This window comes from Pholis gunnellus, assembly GCF_910591455.1.
Source record: "Pholis gunnellus genome assembly, chromosome: 6".
Lineage (NCBI taxonomy): Eukaryota > Metazoa > Chordata > Actinopteri > Perciformes > Pholidae > Pholis > Pholis gunnellus.
This window is the reverse complement of record NC_136532.1, coordinates 16392301-16411951: the sequence shown is the minus strand read 5'-3', so window position 1 is coordinate 16411951 and position 19651 is coordinate 16392301. Positions and strand designations below refer to the sequence as shown.

General features: G+C 43.4%; 1 protein-coding gene across 1 annotated transcript in view; it reads left to right on the top strand.

The window, feature by feature from the left end:
- The window catches only part of LOC306698014 (tetratricopeptide repeat protein 28-like), a gene marked incomplete at its 5' end in the record, with an annotated part of 155944 nt that overhangs the window by 90181 nt on the left and 46112 nt on the right, over positions 1 to 19651 (top strand). Inside the window, 3 exons of the mRNA XM_079162153.1 lie at positions 3152 to 3299; positions 7945 to 8217; positions 9144 to 9274. Of these exons, the coding sequence (XP_079018279.1) occupies positions 3152 to 3299; positions 7945 to 8217; positions 9144 to 9274 (552 nt within the window). The remainder of the gene's footprint in view (positions 1 to 3151; positions 3300 to 7944; positions 8218 to 9143; positions 9275 to 19651) is intronic.

Sequence of the window (19651 nt, the reverse complement as noted above, 5' to 3'; positions counted from 1 at the left end):
GAAAGGGAGCGAATGTGACTGGTGTGCAAGAGCTTGGGTGGGCATATGTGTGCGGAGAATGTTGGATCCCCGCAGTGTGTAGCACAGTGTACCAAAGTGAATCACTTTTCTTTTTTTTTTTGCATCATTTCCCTCTTTCTCCAAAGCATAAAAACATGAATATTTAAAACTACATCAAACAAGCATTCATGAAATATTAAAATGTACGAGAAACAAGAAAAGCTTTTATCCTCTCTCTTATTCGAATGTTTTCGAGCCTCTCTCTTTCTTTCCCTCTCTTTTGCTCGCACACACAAACACGCATGTACACACACACACACACACACACACACACACACACACACACACACACACACACACACACACACACACACACACACACACATGCACTGCCAAAGTTTACCCATGGGTAAAAACGACACACCTTCCCTACTCGATTCACTGTTCTGTGGTATCAGCACATTGCTCCATTAGAGGCGAAGATGCAGGACGGGTCAATAATTTACCCTGGATTGAATTTTAGGCAAACACATTATTAGAAGTATTGGTTTGGGGATGTCATGTTGTACAAGATGCCTAACAGATGCGTCACATTTCAGGAGGCCCTGTGTTCTGTAAACTTTGCCTTCGGAGGAGTCATTCTCTAATATGCACCCTGTTTAGGGAGATGGTTTTTGGCTGTGATTAAGCACTGACTTGTACCATTCTGTTGTGTGTGTGTGTGTGTGTGTGTGTGTGTGTAATGCTGTATGTCGACAGGGCAAAGTTAATCTTTGGAGCTCTCTCTCTTTTCCTGTAATGCTCTCTCTTTCTCTCTCTCCCCCTTTACTCTCTCTATCTCCCTCTGTCTGTGCTAATCACTGTAGCAGCAGCTCTAAGCAGATGCTGCTGTGTTTTAGAAAATATCCTGTCAAGCGTGAATTAAGAAAATGTTGTCTCCCATAATGCTTTATGCCAATAGCATAGCCAACCTCTTGGTGTTATATCTCTAGCTTTGTCCTCTTATGCACGATTTGGGTTTCCCTTACGCAAGTTTTCAGTTACTGTAATGCAAATTCAAGTGAGCCCTCCGTTTTATGAGCATCACTGGTTGAATGTACTTCTTGGATTATGCAAAGGCTGAGGTTATATTGTGTACGTGTTTGTGTAGCTATGATGTTTTTTGAAGGCAGAATAATGACGGAATCAATGTGCCATCCGGCATTGTAGAATTTGTGCTTGTGTTTGCATTACTTTAATGCATGCTGCACAGTCTAGTCTTTCAGCCTCATGTAGGACAGCATTGGGTAAAGTAAAAGGATTAAAGAATTTGGCAATTGTTCTTCAGAGCGAGCCTTATTTTATTCATCTTTTTTCTCGCTCTCTTTCCCTGGTCGTCTCAGGCCGGGCATGCCGCTTCAGAGAAAGAAAGAAAGATCTCTGGGTGAGCAGTCATATAGTAGGCTGAATCTAATCAAAGGAAGAAGTGCTTTTAAATGTCTTTTGTTCCCCCGGGCGAAGCGTTTGTGGGCCTCCCTACTATCGCCAATACGTTCTGCCCAAACTCCACCGCCACTAGATGCAATTAATATTGAGCGGGTACCCTGGCCTGCGCTCCCCTCTTATAATAACAGTGTTAGAACAAAGGTTAATGCTTTGAATCTAATCTCTGTCCTCGTCATTTTCAATGAAGTTGTGATGCAAGCAAAGGGAGGGAGAGATGTTGAGGGGGGCAGCAGGTCTGGAGAGAGATTGGTAGTCAGTGGGGGGGGGCTTTGGACGGAAGCAAAATTAATTACTGGTCTCTATAAATTCGATGTCATGTCTCATTTTCTCTAATCCTCCCCGCCTTTTTTTTTGCTGCCTAGCGGTGCTAACAGAGAAGCTTGGGAAGGCTAATGAAAAGGCCTCTTAGATGCTAATGGAAAATTAGCCCTGGTGTCACTTTTGGAGGCTGTGAGTGGAGTGACTGCTCAGTGAGGAGGTGACCAGACGGCAGCTTGGAAAAACACATAAAAACACCAGAGAAGACAGTTTACATTTTAGACATTCTTGTTTCTTAGCCTCACACAATGCTTGTCCCTTATTTCCCCCATGCTTTGCTGCTATAATGATGCGTTTCTGATGTCTGTTCTGAGACAGTTGGCTTTCTCTTCGGGGGGATTTAGTGGTTTGGATCGTGAATGATGAGCTGGATCTAGTTCCGTCTCTCTTTGCTGCTGTTCTTAGACTGGACCAGAGTCAGGTTTAACAACTCACGAGGATTATTTTCTGATCAGGCCTCAAACACAAACATTCTGAGTCACAAACTTGCTTGGATAACACATCTCTTTTCTCTGGTTAGTCCAAACAGACAATGTGAAGGGAAAAAAAACTCACACTTATTGATGGAGCTTTGGATCCCAGAGACGGCGTCTGTTTTAGTTTTTCAATCTGAAGAATGTTGCAAAACATTTTAGTCTCTCACGGAAAGATACAGTATGTCAGCAGTCGCATGCAGTTTATATCTCAGTGGGGCTGAATTATTATACTTCACAACAATGTGACTTTCCCAGCTCTGTGAATAACAGACTGGATGACAAATGCAGTTAATTTCTGTCTGCTTGAAGAGCGATTCTCATATCCAACACATGACACATCTGATGTGAAAATATGGCAAAAACAGACTCCGGCCAGTTGTGTTATTATTTTACAACTGAGCCCCGACAAAGGGAATGCACAATCTGAAGTATTTATGGGTGTTCTTTCATTGAGCTACAGACCGACTTGAGTAAGTAGCTCTCTCCTTTTTCTTTTACTCTTCGACTCTTTTTTTTTTTCTAACACAGCCCAAGAGAAATGCCACTCTCCTACTTGTGTGCACTTCACTCCCAGAGCCAACACAATACAAAATATTGACGAGGAAAAACAATAGTTGCTCCTGAGAAGGCAGCCAGCCAGTGTAACATGTGCATTTATGTAAAACTTATAATCCAATTAACAAGTACAAATACCCCAGTGATCACTTTATTATGGGAATACAGAGGAGAGAGGTGCCATGTTCAGAAAACTGCTCATGTGGAAAAATTGCAAATGGCGTGAAATGAGTGTGTCTGGTAATGTGTTTGTAGAAAGCCTCATGCTGTGTCACGAGACTGGATCCCTGATGATTCTTACCTCTCTCCTTCTACAGGCATACTTCCGACAGGGTGTTGCCCTTCAGTACCTTGGCCGCCATGCCGACGCACTGGCCGCCTTCGCCTCCGGGCTGGCCCAAGACCCCAAGAGCCTACAGCTACTGGTGGGCATGGTAGAAGCCGCCATGAAGTCGCCGTTACGAGGTAAGAAATTTAGTAGCTGAATATGTTTGTATGTGTGCGTGTAGACGCCGTGTTCATGTGTCTGGGTGTCACTGTCTGTATGCTTCACCACATCCACATATTTAGTCCCCCAACAGCTGTCTGTGAAATAATCCTCACACTCAGTCAGTCAATAAGCGTGTTGAGGTGACTTTACCTGTCAGTTTTTTACCCATGCGGCAGGCAGGCCATCTGTCTGTCTGTCTGTCTTTGTGACTGACTGCTGGTGTCAAGTACTTACCTCTGGACTGTGAGGCTTGACGCATGCAGCCTCAGCATATCTTATTGTCAGACGGGCTGATCACACGCACAGATAGCCCGTTATCTTAATGAGCATCCAACACTAATGCCATTGTCTGTGTCTGCCCCTGTGTAAGCCTTTTCCTAAAGCTGAGTGGATTCCTAAGTAGTGCATTCAAGCCAAGATTGTTACTAAATGTGCTCTTTCTGTTATGAATTATTATCTGTTGTATCAGCCAAATGCAGTGATCTGATTGTCCATGAGTAATCACTGTGGGCCAGCCTAATGAGCCTCAAAACAAACCTGGCAACAATTTTACCTAAGATGACCACTGCAGAGGATTTAAGATTCTTCAGATCTGTATGGCAGCGACTGCCAAAATAGACTGAGTCATCCTGCAGTCTTGCTTTGTCATCCTCTCTTTTTCAAAGTGTTCTGATAACTGCGCCTGTGGAAGAAATGTGGCCTTGTTTTATAATCCAAAATGTACTGAACTGTACAATGAGATCAGTAGCTCTGAAGGTCTTTGTTCAGTGAGGAATCAGTTTTTTCTTTGATTGAATACAGTGCTCCTCTGGATATTTGTGTGCAAATGCAGAAGAAAAAAAATATTGCTAAGAGAATAAAGAATGGATAGCCCATCTGAGCAACACTGAGTGTATAAGCCTCTCACTGGAGCCAGAACAAGAAAAGGTTTTGGGTGCTAGCCCAGACCTCAGCATCATGGACCAGAATGGGTTCTCTCTGTAGGGGAAGAACAACATTTAGCCCAAGCCATTTAATCTCTTAATTGTTTACCCTATTTCCCACGGTGCCAGGCAACCAGCGAAGGACCTAATCCAAGGTGTGTTGAGGAGAGGTAGCTAGGTCAAAGGATTAAGAGCAATGATGATCCTCTCAGAGGGGCTCCTGGCACCGGGGGACGATAATCAATGTTACGCCAGCAAACAGGGAGGATAATCAGTGTTACTCAGCTTAAGTCCCCTGATAAGTGAAAAGTAGGCGAGTGTTGCTTTCTTTCCTTCAAGGAGGAAGAGCGCCACGTTTTTGCCAATCGTTGTTTGTCGACCACGTACAGTAGCACACTTATCCCAGGGTACAGCTTGTTGATTACCTCACTCACCTATTTAATTGTAGTTGAGCAACGCTAAAGCTTTTAGAAAGTTTTCCTCAACTCCTTGAAGTAACAACATATTCATGAAATCATTGTACTCAGCTGGTTTTCCACCTTCTTGTTCTGGGTTGTAACGTTGTAATTACACTTGTAATCAATTTGTAATTACACTTTAATCTCTTATAGCAGTTCTGCAAGCACCACATTATTCCCTTCTGTGTATAAACTCAATGTTGCTGCCATTTTGCAACGACAGAGCTGATTGTATCTAGCTGTGATTGCAGTGTTCTCACCACAGACATTTCGGCACACTGTGATGATTACAGTCCTCCCAAAAGCACCTTTATGTTTATTTTCTGCGACAGAGCAAAGGGATCCATCGGAAGACATCCATATAAAATAAGCAAATAAATAAATCAAGCTAGAGGAAGACAAATAATGAACCTCAGAGAACGATATCAAGGCATATGTCTTCAAGGACACAGTGTGTTGTGAATTCATCAAAGCTTTTTTTTCTTCCTGCAGTACATGTATAATGCTCCAATTCTTAGTGTCATATACAATTCAACCCTCTCTCCCTGACACACACACACACACTCCCACTCCTCCTTGCATAGATCAAGGTTTCCTCTCATTATTCCAGAGTCAAGCAACTGTTGTGCTCTCGTGTGATTCATACTGTACTTCCCCTCAATAAAAGGATCTCACACAAGTGAAAACTGGTGCAATCACACCACCTTCTTCTTACTGTCTCTACCTCTCTGCCACTTCCGATCATCCCCGCAGCAATTCACAGTAATAGCATTGTCCATCTGTATCATTGAACGAGCTGTGGCACATCAGATCCTCACAGTTTTATGTATTGGAAGCTGTGTTTGATAATGTATGTAGTCACATGAGTAATACTTTACTCCATTAGCCGTTAATTATCGGATTGTTTTCCACATATGCCAACTAAAAAGGTTTTTTTCACTGAAAGATCCCTCCAGATAAACCATAGAAGAGATGGTTTGTTTCACAGCGTGGCAGCTATTGATCCAGGCTGGATCATTTGCCATTAAAAACATTGTCCTTAAACTGGAGGATTTGGAGGCTGTGTTCATTAGCATCTGTCCTGTTGAGGAACCTTAGAGCAAAGTGCTTCTGATTTTCAAATAGCACAAGCACAGAGGGGCTGCCCTGACATCTGACCACCTTGGTGACAACAAGCAAGAGGAGAATTATTCGACGGATTAATAAATTACCACATCATCACCTAAAGGATAAGGATTTTATTCTATATTTTTCTTGTCAACAAATCTAATGAAAAATCCAAAACTATCAGTGAGCCACAACGTTGCACCGGGCGACATGTTCCTTCATTACAATCAAAACACGCACCGTAGTTTATTTTGAGATTATTCCACCATCCTACTGCCATAAATACGACCCTCAAATCCACTGCTGAAAAAAAATGTAAGAAACATTTTCTATGAACTACATAGCCAAAATGTTAATTATAGATAATTATAGAGCCCAATTTTTATATAGGCCGTATATATTTGTGACTTGTTTTTAAAAGTACATCTTCAGTAGGAACCAATGGACATCAGAAAGATGGACACTTTACTGAAATACAGGAGGGAGAGTGCATGGCATACGTTTTTATTCACATGAGATGTTAGGCTGAGTAACTATTTGGTACATTGCATATATGTATTTCTGTCCAGGAGCATACTGTCATTACAGTAAGGTGTGGCCCTGGCTGCAAATGCACCCTTAAAAAGCCTCTCTTACAGTACCAGACAAAAGGGGAGAAAGATGACGGCCAAATGACTCTCTGTTATGACTTTCTGTTGGCTGTGTGCATATCAATGAGGTAAAGGTTGTAATTCTTGCTTCATATCTGGATACAAGCCTCAGTAAACACTTTAGCTTTACCATTTGACTTTGTGTGTGTGTGTGTGTGTGTGTGTGTGTGTGTGTGTGTGTGTCTGCCTGTGAAACACACGCTGATGTTGTCATAACTACCTGTTTATGAATGCAGCAGCCATGACACCTTTTTAAAAAGGATTCTCTCCGTGTTTTGATTTATGACTCAGCTCTCGGTGTCACTCTGAAGGCAATTACAAGCTATGAATGGATATAATATGCACACAGTGACTCCGTAAGCACGACATTCTGCCAACTGCTGGAACAGAAGCTATGCTCTTGAAAAAGCATCATCAGTTATGCTTTTGAGTGCTTGTGTGGGGAAGCATCTCATATTGTGTGTGTGTGCGCACGTTTGTGTGTGTCTAGGTAAATGAGTATCCGTGTGTTTCCAAGAACCATTGTGACTATTCACTTGTGCCTAAATGAGTGTCTAAACAAATGTAAGATACGGTTTATGAAAGTGTGTTGTAGACTACACACGCAGCCACACATAGCCAGTTTGTACAGGCACAGAAACACCATGCATGCAGTCTTCTGTAAAGCGCTTTGACCTAATTAATCCTGTTCAAAATATTTGCAGATACAGGGTCATGAGAATTAAGCATCCCCAAGATACGCTCCTAAACATGAATGCAAATATACACTGACACACACACACACTTGGGCGTGCCTCCCTTGCCCCCCTTCCTGTTGTTCGATGTTGGTGTCTGCCAGAGGGCTTTGTAATCTGGAGGGGCTGTGGATCCCGAATCCCGTGCGACCCACCATTGATTTATGTCATTGTGTGCATTTTCAGCCTCTTCAAAGGTCACCTTGTGTGTCTCATTTGCTCTGCATCCCTCTGTTGCTGCTACTGTTGAGCATTAGCTGCATTAGTTTCCCCATCACTCTTTAAACTCTATCTCAAAACCCACTCAGCCCCTCTGTATTCTTCTCAAACAACCATATCAACTGACACGAAGAGAAGGCAGGAATGTAATTGCGCTTTGTCGTTTGTAAAGACAGTTGCCCACAATGCTCTAAACTGCTGTTGGAAATTGCCTGAGATTACCCCAGTCCACTCTGGAGGGAACAGGAAAAACGGCTCATATGTTGATTTATTGTCAAATTGTCCGCGAAAGCCATCACTCAGCCAAGCTACAGGCTGTCCAGGCAGAGAAAACACAACCACTACTGGAGAAAAGTAGAATCTGAATTCAGACAGCAGTCACGTTTGTCAGAGTTGATAAACGTGGAACACAATTACTGCAATCAATGTCCCATATTGTTGTCAGTCACCACGTCAGCACAATGTTATTTTTTGGCATATTTTGGAGCCTGTTTCTAATCTCTGTCTTACTCATGTCTTTCCTGCGCAGAGTCTCTCGAGCCCACCTATCAGCAGCTGCAAAAGATGAAGCTGGACAAAAGTCCCTTTGTGGTGGTGTCTGTGATTGGCCAGGAGCTGCTGACCGCAAGCCACCACACAGCCTCTGTTGTGGTGCTGGAAGCCGCTTTGAAGATCGGCACATGCAGCCTCAAGCTACGTGGCTCCGTCTTCTCGGCCCTCAGCAGCGCCCAATGGTCCCTGGGCAACACCGAGAAGAGCACTGGCTACATGCAGCAGGACTTGGAGGTGGCCAAGACCTTAGGTAAGAGGCCTGAACTGGGAAAGAAAGAATAATAAGGTCGATTAGGGCTTCAAATGACAATTCATTTCCTTATCGATTAGCCTGTTGATCATTTTTTTGATTAATAGTTTAGTCTTGGAAGTGTCTGAAAGTGCAGAACACAATGTTCCAGAGTTTGAAGATGAAGAAATTATGTAAACGACCAATAAATTATTAAAACTGTTGCCAATTAATTTTAGCCAGTGATGCACAAAATTTGGATGGATTGGCGTGAAATTTTGTTCAGACATTTCTGTTCCCCAGAGGATGAACCCTACTGTCGTGCAAGAAATTGGCAGGAATGAATCCGTTTCTCTGTCAAAAATAGATGCCACTTAACAACAAGTATGAATATGCTGCGTGGGTGTTAATATAGGTGGAGGCGGGATGGTTTGAGAGAAAGGCCGTTAAGGAGGAAAAAAAAAACTTGTGATGTAGAAAAAAAAAAAAAAATGGAAACCGAGAGTAGCACAGACTGGCTCCACTCTTCTCACCCCCACACAGTTTGACACATGACTGGGTAGAGCAGCTGGAGATAAGGAGCTGTGGTTCTCAGGTGGAGCACAGAGACTTGCGCTTTACTTTGGCCCCGTCTGTGGGGCCTCTCTGTCAGGCAGAAATAATAAGGCTTTCCCCTCTCACCCTCTGGAGCATTGAGATCAACACTACCAGCTGTCAGGGAAGCCGCTCTACTGTGGAGAACCTATAACGGCCACGTTCCCTTTTAAGGGTGCAGTGGCATGTCAGAGGCATAGATGCGGTTCATCGCATCGCTGTTCAACAGTGGCGTTGGGATGATGTGAAATAAACACCAGTTGCTTTATAATCACCTAGGCTGTACTGTAAATATGCTTTGTTAGCTCTTCTCGTTTCTCTTCTCATCTCTTTTGTGTTTTTTTTCTCTTCAGGTGACCAAACAGGGGAATGCCGGGCTCATGGGAATCTGGGCTCAGCATTCTTCTCCAAGGGAAACTACCGAGAAGCGCTGACCAACCATCGCAACCAGCTGGTTCTGGCCATGAAGCTAAAGGACAGAGAGGTAAGAAGCTACCTGAAAGCAGTTACAGCAGTCTTTAAATGGATAGAGCATGTAAACTGTCATTGCAGAGGACAATGAATTGAGGTTAAAAAGTATTTATTTCCCTGAGTCTCTTATCATTTTGTAGGTCTGGGATTGTGCTGTGCTCAGCATTTCTCCGTTCTGGCTTTTTAGAGGGTATCTCAAGGAGGAGTCTGAAGGACACAGAGATGCTGCTGCTCTTCGTCTATTTAAAAACATGCGTGTCAAGTTGGTGCGGAGAACAGATGAAGGTGATCGGGAGGAGAGAGAGGGAGCCAGTTGTAGGAAAGGCCAACAGGACAGCCTTAGCAGCTGGTTCACCTTATTATCAATGCAAACCATTTATGCAGATATTATGCAGATGTGTATCCGGTCCATGTAGCAGTAAAGTCTGCTGCTTTGTAACGTACGGCTGTTTTGGAATGTCATTTACACAGATTAAGTTGTTTTGAATACGGGGCAGAGAGAGTGGGTGGGGAATTAGAAAATATAGGAGAGGGAGGAAAATTTGACTGATATACTTTTCCTTACCGTTTGGTGCCCTCTTTCTTTCTCACTCAGTCTCATGCTTCTCTCTCTCTCTCTGGCCAACCAGGTCATTGTTGGGGGGTGGAGGGGGGTGCTTGTTCCAACACAATTCCCGTCACACACAAGGAGAAGAATGGCCTCCGTTTCCCCTTCATACCTTATCCTCCCCACCAGGCCTGCTTGTTTGTGTTCCCTGATATCAGGAGACATTTAAACAGTCCAGTCAAATGCAACACAATGCACCAGGATGAAACTTGCAGTTGAAGAATGAGGCCAGGGGTCCCCTTGACATCTCTCTTTCCCACAGTTTGAGGATATGTGCAGAGCAGACATATAATTATGAGTTTACAGACACAAGTGCCAAAAAAACCTCTGTCATGTAATGAGGTTTGAGATAGAGATGGGTGAGAGACATAGAGGACACATGCAAGGATTTGACTGCTCTGCACACGGTTGGCTGGAGCAGTAATTGGCCGGCCAAATGTCTTATTAAATGTTTTAACTTGTTTGCGTGCAAGTGTATATATGCCCACTACCATATCCAATTTACGGACTAGTATGAGTCTGCTCTTAATGATTTTAAAGCCCGAGCAGTACGGTATCAGTATATCAGTATCAAGCTGCTGTCATCTATAGTGGAACACACTTTCAGCCACTGAGGCCCATACTGCTCACATGTTGCTTCTTAGAGGAAGACATTACCCAAACTGCACCCCCATGCTTGCACACAAATGGCAATGTGTGCCAGAGTGTCCTGGGGCCCTGTGGAGGTCATTGAACACCTTTTAATAGTTGCATCATATACTGTACAAAACATCCTGATTGGCCCTGCATTGCCCCCTCCACCCCCTTCTTGTTCCTCTGAAGGCCCCCTAATCAGAGTCATATGTGTGTAACACCACCTGGTCTCCCTCAGAACACACTGGAGCCTGGCGGATAGCTCATTACGGCCGGCCTGATGTTTTTGTTTCTGATGTGGACGTTTTATCTGGCCTTTCTGAAGCTGAGGTCACTTCCTAGAGGCTGGGGGCAGGATGTTGATTCTGACTGGATTTCCAGTGTGCGGCCTAAAGTCTAGGAGTGTGGAGAGGAGAGAGAGACTTGAAGAAGTGGCATCGATTCCAACCCTCAGTGATAAAGGAATATGTGCCATATGTGAATTGTAACAAGTTTAATGAGAGTGCATTGCAGTTACAGAGAATTTCCTAGAGACTTTAATGAAATCATATAGTGAAATGTTTGATGTGATAAAAGGACCTGGTGGACCATGTGTCTTTGATATGATGTGGGATGTGGGTTTTGATTCTGTTCAGCTTCAGGTTTTGATTGTGTGGGTAAAAAGCTTGGAAGATGACAGACACATTTAAATGAACTCTTTGAACTTGTCAGTGTGTGTGTGTGTGTGTGTGTGTGTGTGTGTGTGTGTGTGTGTGTGTGTGTGTGTGTGTGTGTGTGTGTGTGTGTGTGTGTGTGTGTGTGTGTGTGTGTGTGTGTGTGTGTGTGTTCGCAACCAGCCCTAGTAAGCTCTTGTCATTTATGGCTGTTGATAGATCCAATTTTAAAGGAAAATCTGGTTTATTGCAACACTTGTTTTTTTTATTCTGGCCATCATTCCTGTCGGTTATAGAAAATGAGATTGTGAGATATCTGGGCATGTGGGGGAATATCACTGAAAGAGGAAATGAAAGTTAATGGTAAAATTACCCAAACTTGTAAACATCCAACATTACCAACATTTCTGGTACACTCACTTTCAGGTTTATATAATCCAACTAAACTGTTCACTTGTTTACAAGCTGATCAATTCACTGGCTGTGTTTCTTGCCACAGTGGACTTCATTGTAGTGTTGTCGCTAAATTCCCAGATCTTAGCAATTACATATATGTGTACAAAGTTATCATGATCTATACAAATGATGTATAGCTCAACAGGAGCTATAAACATTCACACAAACACATACACACCTATGCCATGTAGACTGCAGGTGCCAGGGATTGATTATATACTGGAATTATTATTTGCGGAATTATCACCTAATCCCTTAAAGATCGTAATATGATATATTGTTTGTCACTAAACAACATTTACCTTATGTGTATGTATGCTAATACTTAAACTGATACTACCACCAATACTAGTAGTGTACCACAAAGCCCTGGTTTACCACAACACTACTACAGGCTGAACAGTGGGCTGTGTGTGATGAAGGAGCAGAAACAGATTGCAGATGAGTGTTCTCTATAAAGTACAGTACCTGGGTCCTGTTATATCAGTAAAATAGCAGCTATGCATGGGATATCATTTCTTCTTCTAATTCCCAGGGAAGAAAACCTTTGTTGTGGCTCTATACAGCACAACGCAGCAAAATAGGGCAATTTTAGTGTTGGCTACTTGCCTGTAGCTGACCAGCAGACTCTGCGACACTAAAAAAATCCCCCTGAATCTGACCAGAATGATTTGTAAAATCTGTATAGACGGAGAGCTGTAAAAAAAAAAAAAAAAGAAGAAACAGAAAAGAAGGAAGAGTTGATTCTGGGCTCAAAGAGTGAGTGCTCTGTCATCCGCGACTGGGACTGGAAGCTGCGGTCCAAACCTGTGAGGTCATAGGCTCGTGTTTTTCTTTAGCTTGCTGCCTTTTGGAAACATCCTTAGCACGTTTTCAGCTGTCATATATACTGCAGTTAGAACATAAACACACAACCTAGTCTTTCTAGCTGCGTGTGTCTTTTCCAACTTTTGTTTTTGTCCCAGTTTTCCACACCTGGCTTTGTCCAAGTCCTGCCAGTAACCATCTTTAACAAAGGACTCTCTGTCATTGTGAAACAAAGCTGTTAAACTCGGTCTCTCCTCTCCAAACTCCCTTTCCCGTCCCCTCTGTTTGTCTGTGTGACGTTTTCATCTTAAATAGTAGGTTTAACTAGAAGGAGGTAACCCCTAATTTTGGGGTGTGAGTATTTAGGAGAAACTGAGGCGGGCTCGCAGTGGCGTTCTCTGTAATTATGTTTTGTGTGATGTTAAAAAGAGGCTCCGCTGCTGACTCCCCCAACCCCAAGTTGAAATGGAAATCACGATTAGGGAAAGGGAAAAAAAAAATACAAACTATGTTGTTTTTTTTTTCCATAGGCTTCACAGTTCTACTCTGTCTCCTACCGCCATTCTCTTTTTAACTCGAGCCTTTTAGAAAGCTATGCTCTCTCCCCCTCTCGCTCCATCTGCCGAAAGGAATTTACTCAAAACTTTGCCCCTCACTCTGAAAGTGACACGGACTATTTCATCATGGGTGTTTATCTTGCTGCTAGTTTGGGGCTGTATGGATTCTGCTGGACTCTAGCTTGTATAATGAGGCGGATGGCTGAGAGATGAGCCTCTAAATAAGGGGTGAGGAAGAGGGCCAAGTGTGGGTGTTCCTCTTGTCGGGGTCAGGGTTTGTCAGTGTTTGTCAGCAGTCTAGCAGAGGAGGGGATCATTAAGAAGTCATTAGGGTATGGACGTGTGCCTCCATCGCCTTTCTTGGGGCCCATGCTAATAGAGGATGGCAGAGGGGGGAACTTGGAACCCCTGTCTCCTTTCTTTAGCCTCCACTGCTTTGCTGAGTGAGAGGGAGGATTTGGGGATGATTAGAGGGGCGAATTTAGCTAAAATGCTGGGTGGGGGCACGAAGAGAGCGGTGTCCACCTAAATAAAAGGCAACACTTCTCCTGTTCACTGAGTACATTTTACAGGGCAATTTAGTCTATGAGTGTACTCAGCTGTTGATATTACTTTTCTAGTAAAACCACTATGAGACATATATAGAAGTACCTGCTTCTTCACCTCCTGGTGTGCTAGACTGAGGCACAGAGCTGGCCGTTGTGCAGTGGCTCTAACAGCATGTCCAGCCCGCTGTGCCTTAATGACACACAGGCTCGCCTCGGCCCAGTGGTTTAGAACTGCTCTACAGCAGCTTGCTTAGCCATGAATCATGAGAGATGGACGGCAGGCATCAGCCAATGGGCCATGACCAGAACTGGGAAACAAGGATTTGTGTGTGTGTGTGTGTGTGTGTGTGTGTGTGTGTGTGTTTTTAAAGGGAGCACACATCTGTGTTCCCATATTCCAATGTCCTGTTCATGTGCATGTTTGTTTTTGCAAAGAAATATTACCAAATTCTTCAGAAGCTTGTTGGATAGTAAAAGGTTAAAGGTTTGCTTAAACTTAGGGCAGAGCATTATGGCAAACATCTTCAATCCCGATATAGTCATTTCATATCTTGATAACTATAAATATCACAATAGTACGTTTTCTGGTCATTCAATAGATAATAGTCTATATAAAATAAATAATAAATAACCACATGGTAAAGCCTGTTTTTGTATACTTGTGTGAGATAAATACTTGACAGAGCTCTTGCTCTTCATTTGATTGTCGCAGCACATATGCATCAGTTTAAAAACATCCGCAGATATGCTTATATGTGTGCATGTGAGTAAGAGAAAGCATGTGTGAACGTGTGTGGAACGTCTGACTGACGCCTGTGGCTATGATTTGTGCTTGTGCTAGTTGCAGTGTAATGGTGTATGTACTGACTTTCCATTTCCCGCAACATACGGGTGACCCAGAACGTGGGGCTCTGCGTGTGCATGCACAGCCTAAACAGAGGTTCATAGAAATCTATTTCCTCTGTGTGTGTGTGTGTGTCTGTGTGTGTGTGTGTGTGTGTGTGTGTGTGTGTGTGCAAACGTGTGCGCGCTGTGCATTTGCTGCATTCGAGGTGACGCAGCTTCGTGTCTCCCCCAGTGGAGCATTTGGAAGGCTGTCGGAGAGATGAATGACTGCCGTAACATTGACTACTGCTCTCTGCTCCATTTCTCCTTCTCTCCTTCCTTCCACATCACCTCCGCTTCCTTTCTTTACTTCTCTTCCATCTCACCGCTTCCTCGCACCTCCTTTCCCCTTCTCTTCATTTAGTTTCTCTCGTTTCCGTCTTTATTTGTCTTATCCGTTCTCCATTTTGCAGAATCTCAAACCGTGTCACCGTACTGTGTGTGAGAGTGTTAAAGGATTCTTTGCTATCGGGGGCATTTTTTTTTTTTTTTGACAAAGCTGAATGCTATTTGGACTTTGCTGATCAAAGCGTCAATACACAAGCATCATAAGCCCTGCCGCTAATGCTATTCTAACAAGACCTTAATCTAAACACAGCAGTGGCTTGTGTAGATTGAACTGCTCACAGTTGGGAAGTTGAGTAATTTGTCTTGAATATTGCACCTTGTCTATCTTCTTTTCCCAAGCTGCTCCAATCAAGGGCAATACAGAGGGACAGATTAGATAACAAATAAACAGTGACATGGTCACAGGAGACTCCTTCCCTTTCTGATATGCTGCTGTGGTGCACTATATGGTTATAGATGACATACACAGTGCTCATCAGAGGGAGGAGGGAGTCCAACAGGCTCCTTGGGCTTTCTACGGCACCACAGGACACAGAGAACGCCGTAGAGATTTTAATGATTATGAAAATCAAAAGTCCGATCATTAATCTTGGCAGAGCGGTTTGATGTCAAGCTGCGAGAGGGATGAAGATGGAATGTGCCAACTCATCTTCCCTAGATAATGGCTGACGATAAGGGACGGAGACTGATTAAAGGCGCCAGCCAGCGTAACGTTAGTTCACATGGCATAAATTGAAATGAATTTCGCGTGAATGTAGCCAACTGAAACAGTCACACCTCCTCTTCTTCCCAGGCTTTTGAGTGGGTCCCACAAGTGCTCACTTTTTCAGCCTGCAAGTAGCCTGAAGAGGCTGGCTGATGTGTTGGCTCTCAACCTGTGTGATTAATTCATTATCTGGTCTCATCAGCGTCGTCATTATTACAGAGTTTGTGAGTCTTTTTCATGTCAATTGTGATCCCTGCCATCACAGCGATCTAGCGGTTATTCGCAGGTAGCTAGAAATGCATCAGAGGCTAGCCTCGAGGCAGACCTCCCGGCTAAACCTGGCACTCCCTCACCCTCCTCCTCCGGCCTCAGTCCTGCCCAGCCCCTCATCCAGGCTGGCCAGAGAGCCATTTAAAGCTCTGGAACTGCATCCCTTTCTCCAGCCCGATCGATAGTGGAGCTGTCAGCAAGACGAATGGAGGCTTTAGGAAGTCCATTTTAATGAAGGAGAAGGAGCAAGGAAAAGAGAGGTACTTGGAAAAGGGGGGGTGGAAGGAGAGAGGGTGAGCCATTGAAGGTAGTTATGAAGGGAAGGAAGGAAAAGGGAAGGAGAAAAGGAAAAAGCAACGCAGAAAAGGAATGTGCATGTGTTTATTGAACGTGTGTGTAGAATTGTGTGTGTACTGTGTAATACTGTCTCCAGTGACAAGGGTAGGGGAGGGGTGGACTGGGTTGATTTAGCTACAGTAAGACCTATTTCTAGCTCAGCAGTGTGAAATAGGTCCTTAGCTACAGCAACTTGTAAAAGCACACCCAACACAGAAACCTATATTAGTGGACTGAGGGGATTTCATCTGGCCTGCACGCCAACACCACATCAAGCCCTCTGGCTCATGAATCATGTCAGCAGCTCTGTGGTAAAAAGATATTGTGACAAGGGAGAGCTACAAATCCATGGCAACTCTCTCCACAACTGCCCTCATCCGACACACTGGCTTGAATAAAAAGATTGTGTGCACATTTGCATTTAGAGGCAGAAGATGTCCTTTGAAGCAGACTTCTAACTTGGGATTCTGTTGATCTTGTAGTTTTGTTTGTTTTCAGCCTTTTTAATAGGCATTCTGAGCTGATACCCTTTACTTCACATCAGTATGCAGAAAAGGGCTGCATGTTAATTGATGATTAGGAGCTGAGGTCAGAGGTTAGGCATAGCCAGTGTTGTAGAGCAACAATCTCCTCTGGGCAATGGCCCAGCCCAACCCTGTTTTCACTCATTGGAGCAATTACTGGCCCTGATTAGTCCGTGCGGCTGTGGAAATGATTGTCGATTTATGCATATGGCCAAATACCTACTCTAGTCAGCCAGAGCGCTACACGTCAAGGGTACGTTCTTACTACTTTCTGTCCGTCTGTTTTTAGGAGTAAGCCAATGTGGTGCTGTGTTACCTTAGTTGGTGAAACTCGGTCTCACTTCAAACTTGTCAAATACCACTGCTTGGTCAGTGCCCCTCAGCGTCTGATACCGATGCATCGGAGCACCCTTTAGTGTCTGTATGGGACGCACCAGGCTTTAAGTTAACTCCAATGTAAACCTATACTTGTATTTATTTGATGGCCAGACTAACTGCTGTAGAATAAATGCAAGAAAGTCCCCTTAAGGCCGGGTTGGAGACGAGGCTGGACGGGTTAAATACACACAGGGCTTTCACCCAGGAGACCGCTGTAGTAAAACGTGGACTTATTACACAGTACTTTTATTACGTAGCCTCAGTTCCTTACTCACTTTTTATGTAACAAACATATTATTTTAACTTCACCCAAGTACTTTTGTTGCCTAAGCCTGGGGCTGCACAATTAATCGAATATTAATCACAACCATGATTCAATCAAAGTAAATGAATATGATCAGCTGCGATATTGATGTTTATAATTTGTGCTCCGCTCAAAGTAAACTCTGCTGAATAGTAAATATAGCACTTCTCTTCACTTTAACAGAAAGCAGATGGGCAAAATGCAAATGCGCTGAATTTAGGTCAGGTCTTGTTTTGATACAAATATTACATTTTTACAAGCTTAATCCAATACTTTTGTTGCTTAAAACTAAATAAACCTATGTTGGAAGTTTAGTTTCCTGTGAACACAAGTGTATTTGGAAAAGACACTATGCATGTAACCAGTAGAAACTGACACGTCAAAAAGTTACGCTAGAGGGTAGATTGTATTAAAGCATTGGTATTTGACGAGTTGGGAGTGAGAACGTGTTGGGTCGTAACTCTTGTTAGTTTTCTCTCATTATACCTGAAAGAAATGTATGATTTCCTTTCAGTGGCCCTGAAGTAGAAATAAATGATGGACGACAAATCAACAAAGTGTGCATCATTCCTGAGATGATCTTAGAATGTATGTGCAATTGGCCCTGTATCCTGATTCCTGTGATATTTACATTAAAAACACAATGACAAAGGAGCTACTTTATGTTCATGATCATGGTTTAGTATCTTCTGTTCTTCCTCCCCTTCTTTCTTTCTCTGAATCAGGATACATTGTTAAAAAAAAGACCTTTTTAAAGAGTGAAATCAAAGATAGGGACCAGATTAGTCCTCACCACTCTCCCATCTGTGAAATAGAAACGAGCTTGTCCTTAGAGATAAGGTGAAACTCAGATGGTGTGGTGGAGTTTTAACCTGTGTGTGTGTGTGTGTGTGTGTGTGTGTGTGTGTGTGTGTGTGTGTGTGTGTGTGTGTGTGTGTGTGTGTGTGTGTGTGTGTGTGTGTGTGTGTGTGTGTGTGTGTGTGTGTGTGTGTGTAGGTGTGTGTGTGTAGGTGTGTGTGTGTTTGGGGAATGGTTTCTGTATTACGAAGGAACAAGGGGTCTCCCAGGGAGAGAGAGGTCAGTGCAGTTACAAGCGTTTGATGTTTGCATTATATATAGCCGCGGCGCACACTGGGATGTAGGAGACAGCATTTTTGCAGAGTGAGGAAATGGTCTTCTGCAAGACTCCCTGACATCATGCCAAAGACGGGGATTATAGCTCCTCTGTTTGGCTCAGCTGAGGCCTCCTAACAACTCCTATACACTGAGACACTCGCCTTCTCTTTCGCACTCCATCTCTCTCCACTCTCATCTTCAGCTTTTGTCCCGAGTTACAGCAATGTCAGCATTCTTGTCCCTGTAGCACAGTATCCAGACCTTCCCTGCTCTCACTTGGACGGGAGCCCTGTGTCTGTATGAGGAGGTGGAATGTGTCTTTGTGAAAAGCGCTCAGAGAAAGCAATAAAATGGAGAGAAAATACGAGGCCCCAAGTGAGTGAAATGAAAGTACTCCATCTTAGGAGGGGATGGAGGCCTGAGGGTTCTGCTTATACTTGACCTTGCAGCGTACACAGTTGGGTCTCTAAATAACAGTCGAGACAGACCTTAGCTGGCTACACGTCAACCTCAGAAAAAAAGCTCTTGAATGTTCTGTCTTAAATTGAGAAAGGAACCGAGTGGAATCAAGGTTGTAAAATATTCAGTAGAGGGCCCAGAGGTAAAGACTGCTCTGGTATTTTATGTAGCCAGACTCAATTTTAAAAGTTAGTAGCTATTGCTGGTGCTGTCAGGTTATTTAATTGCAGCCATTGGCTTCTGCTTGTGGCAAGGTGTGGCCATCTCTGGTTGGTGCCTACGCACACACACATGCAAAAATGCACACACACGCTTATGAGATTTAGTGATTATGGACAAGGGCGTACTGTAGGTTTTGGTTTCATAATAAATACAAATGCTGTGTAAATTACTGCATTATTAATGCACTTACCCAACTTAAAATCATGTTTACGTTCCTTGATCGACACCTAATATTTGACATACTAGGACAAATAATATATTTTCGTCTTCACTTCAAAGAGCTGTGCTTTACTGCCTTATCTTTGATTGATGCTTAACTTTGTTTAGAAGAATATTAAATCTAAATAAAAACAATTTGAAACCCCAACAACCTACAGCTACAAGATATAACCCAGGTTTAATATAGTCTGCACATCACTCCCTGTTACTTATAGAGCTTATGCTGTGTGTAGATGGTAATCATGTGGCAAGTGTCACAATTGAAAAGTGAGTTGTACATGTACTTCCCACAATTAGTGAAAATTACGCCCTTGATTATAGAAGTGATTTTTAGTTTCATAATCTTCCTGAAAAATTGCCTT